At 34.0% G+C, this 2,943-nt stretch overlaps 1 protein-coding gene across 1 annotated transcript; it reads right to left on the bottom strand.

Annotated features, from left to right (window-relative positions):
• Positions 1-1,329: 1,329 nt before the first annotated feature.
• On the bottom strand, positions 1,330-2,076 carry LOC121174247 (uncharacterized). Its single transcript, XM_041013029.1, has 4 exons — positions 2,071-2,076; positions 1,807-1,977; positions 1,659-1,718; positions 1,330-1,540 (listed from the first exon to the last, which is right to left on the bottom strand). The coding sequence occupies exons 1-4, from the start codon at positions 2,074-2,076 to the stop codon at positions 1,367-1,369; spliced, it is 411 nt and encodes a 136-aa protein (XP_040868963.1). The 3' UTR covers positions 1,330-1,366.
• Positions 2,077-2,943: the final 867 nt, after the last annotated feature.

Below are 2,943 nucleotides of genomic sequence, written 5' to 3'. Positions count from 1 at the left end.
GATAGTCATTGGCACAAACATTGACTTCTGCAACTGCTACTAAGCTTGCAATCAAAGATATTGTATATATAGTAATGAACTTTCCATTCAGCAACACAAATTTGTTTTATTTGTACACTTAAATCTGTTAGATTGCCTGTTCAACTTGAAATGTCAAATTTCTATCTTACATCTTTTATTTGGACAATATCTAACAAAAGATGCAACAAAGAAGTTTACTAAACCTTGTATCAGAGATGGGCATAAGTTCTTTATATATTGCTTGTTTGGCGCACCATAAATTCTTTTTTGATTTCTTTTGTTCATGGATTAGACTTCTTTTATATAGTTCTCATTTGCTCTAGTTAAAATCGGTATTATACTTGCGTAAGCCATCAATGAACTTAAAAATGACAATTGAAATGCACAACACATGATTTTAGCCAAGCAGTGATAGTTGAAAAAATGGAGTATGTGGGAATGATTGCACTTATATCTAGAGGGATTTTTTTACTTATATGGATGATAACATTCATGTCAAACACATTCTAGATGAGGAAATATGATGTCAGTATAGAAAGTTGTATTAATTTAAAGAGCACGTGTATCTAGAACGAAAACTGGAACTAAAAATTTAAGAGAATCCTGGCGATTCTATTTTTATTCATCTGCTTTTTTGTTGTTGTTATTTTCATGCAATTCAGATGGGAATGGAATTCACCAAATAGTTTAGCCATAAACAAATTAAGAACGTGAGAGTATGGACTATCAATATAGTCGCCAATGTGGCTTTCAATTTTTCTCCTTCGCTGTTTTTAACATTTGATCTAATTTGTACATCAATTTTTCTCCTTCACTGTTTTTAAGATTTATTCTAATTCGTACATCAATTTGTAAGAAGCATATAAATCATCAATTGTATCATCAAAAGCAGTCCAATTGTATCGAGGGTAACCAAATAATTAATATTGAATAAATGAGTTGTTTTTAGTGGCACATCTAATATAAGAAAACTTCTAATATTACGGTAGCAACACATGATACATGCAATTGTCAATTTAAGACGTCTGAAAGCTTCACGAAAAGCACTCTAACAAAAAATTCCTTAGCTTTAATTGCCCATAATTGAGTAAATTGTAAGCTGTTAAAAATAAGTCATAGTTAGCTTCAGAATTGACAGAATATAAAAGATAAAAATGTACAGTATCAAGAGACAAAATAACATGAATCCAAAAAAATGGATTTTCAAATGGCCAAAACATCAGCATGGTGTAAAGAAATGTCAGAGGAATTGTCAGAGGGAGTCATAAGCAAAACTACATAATTGTTTGCTTAATTCCACAATATTATAACAACACCGTGAAAAGACAGCCAAAACAATATGAAATCAGCTAAATTCACTCTTATAAGAATGTCTTGTTAATTTGTTAGACGATAGTTGGGCTGGGGAAATCTGGGAGCTTCCTAGCTCATCATCAACTTCATCAGATGATAGCCGTTTTTTGGGCGTTAAAGGGAATCCTGCAACTGGATCATGGTCCGCTGTCACAGACAGAGATTGCTGCATAAAAGATAAACTGGTAAATAAAATATATCCAAATTCCAGACCAAGTTTATTTTTGCATTCTGCCGCAAAAAAATGTAACAGACCAACACTCATGACAACAATCTTAACTTACACATTCAGGATGCGTAGCATTATTGCAATCAACGTTCGAAGTATCTATTTTGGAACATGCCTGCATCATATATAAGTTGACAATAGTCAAACTCATGCATCATATCGCTAGGACAACAACAACTAAAATAGACATTAGAAAACAACACCTCAGTGTCAGCCAGCATGTCGAGCACAACATTGATCAAATCTAATTCATTTGAGTATCTAAGAACAACGACATTCCTGAATTTTGATTGAATCCTGACCTTAAAAGCAAGGACATAACCCAACAGCCTATCAAGTGCTTGAGGAGAAGCATTCAAATCAATATCACCATCCTGCCAAAAAGAAGACAAATCCACCAGTCACCAGCTACAACCAAAACAACAAAATATAATACATAAAATAAGAAGCATTATATGATAACACACAAACATACTTCAATCTTGACCCTATTCACTTCATCAGCTATTTGACCAATCAATTCAACACATTCACGGTCCCAGAGCAAAAACTTGCTACTGTCATTGTTTTGGCTAACCATTACTTCAACTTTATACCTACCAATGTACATACCAGTCAAATACAAAATCCTGAATAAAAACATGCTGATGCACTAAAACTCCAATTACCTTAGAACAGGCTGATCATTATCTTTGCCACATCCCCATGTGAATGGTCCTATTTCGATGTCAATTTTTCTATGACATTGAACGCAAGCTGGATAACACCATGAATGATTATCCATGACTATTTTGCTAATAGTGCCCACCATAACAGAAACAACATACTAACAGAAAACCATAACAATCAAATTGCCAACCATGAAATGCCAGGATTAAATAAACACTAGACATTAGGCATAATATGTTGATCTAAACGCATCTAGACAAATTGGACTTTTTATTGCAATGAATACACAATAAACACAAATAACAGGACCACCTCAGAAATGCCATTGATCTCGGAAATAGTTTTGGCTTCAGCTTTTGAAAGAAACGCATCCTTTAATGATAACTGGCTTGCCCCTGAAAGTTGTGAACTTCCTTGATCGCCAGGTGGCAAAACTGGGTTGACCTCAACACCTAAATCTAAAAGCCTATGTCAATCGAATAAATAGGAAAAACCAACAGAAAACACTCAACACAGTTGATACACCAATTTAACAGCCACAGAGTAAAGGCGATGACCAAAATACCTCTCCCTAAATTCCTGGATTTCCAATACAGGTTCATTAATTAATAATTTTGAGGCCTTGAACGAATTGCTCACTGAAGCTGGATTACTTCCTGTAAGTGTGAAAA

This window comes from Glycine max, chromosome 2 (genome assembly GCF_000004515.6).
Source record: "Glycine max cultivar Williams 82 chromosome 2, Glycine_max_v4.0, whole genome shotgun sequence".
Classification (NCBI taxonomy): Eukaryota; Viridiplantae; Streptophyta; class Magnoliopsida; order Fabales; family Fabaceae; genus Glycine; species Glycine max.
This window is presented reverse-complemented; position numbering and strand designations above follow the sequence as displayed.

Bases quoted from the DNA above. Each gene is read 5' to 3' on its own strand.
- LOC121174247 (XM_041013029.1), bottom strand. The intron at 1,719-1,806 runs GTGTTGTTTTCT...TATATGATGCAG, and splicing joins ACATGCTGGCTGACACTGAG to GCATGTTCCAAAATAGATAC. The intron at 1,541-1,658 runs GTAAGTTAAGAT...TCTTTTATGCAG, and splicing joins ATGCTACGCATCCTGAATGT to CAATCTCTGTCTGTGACAGC.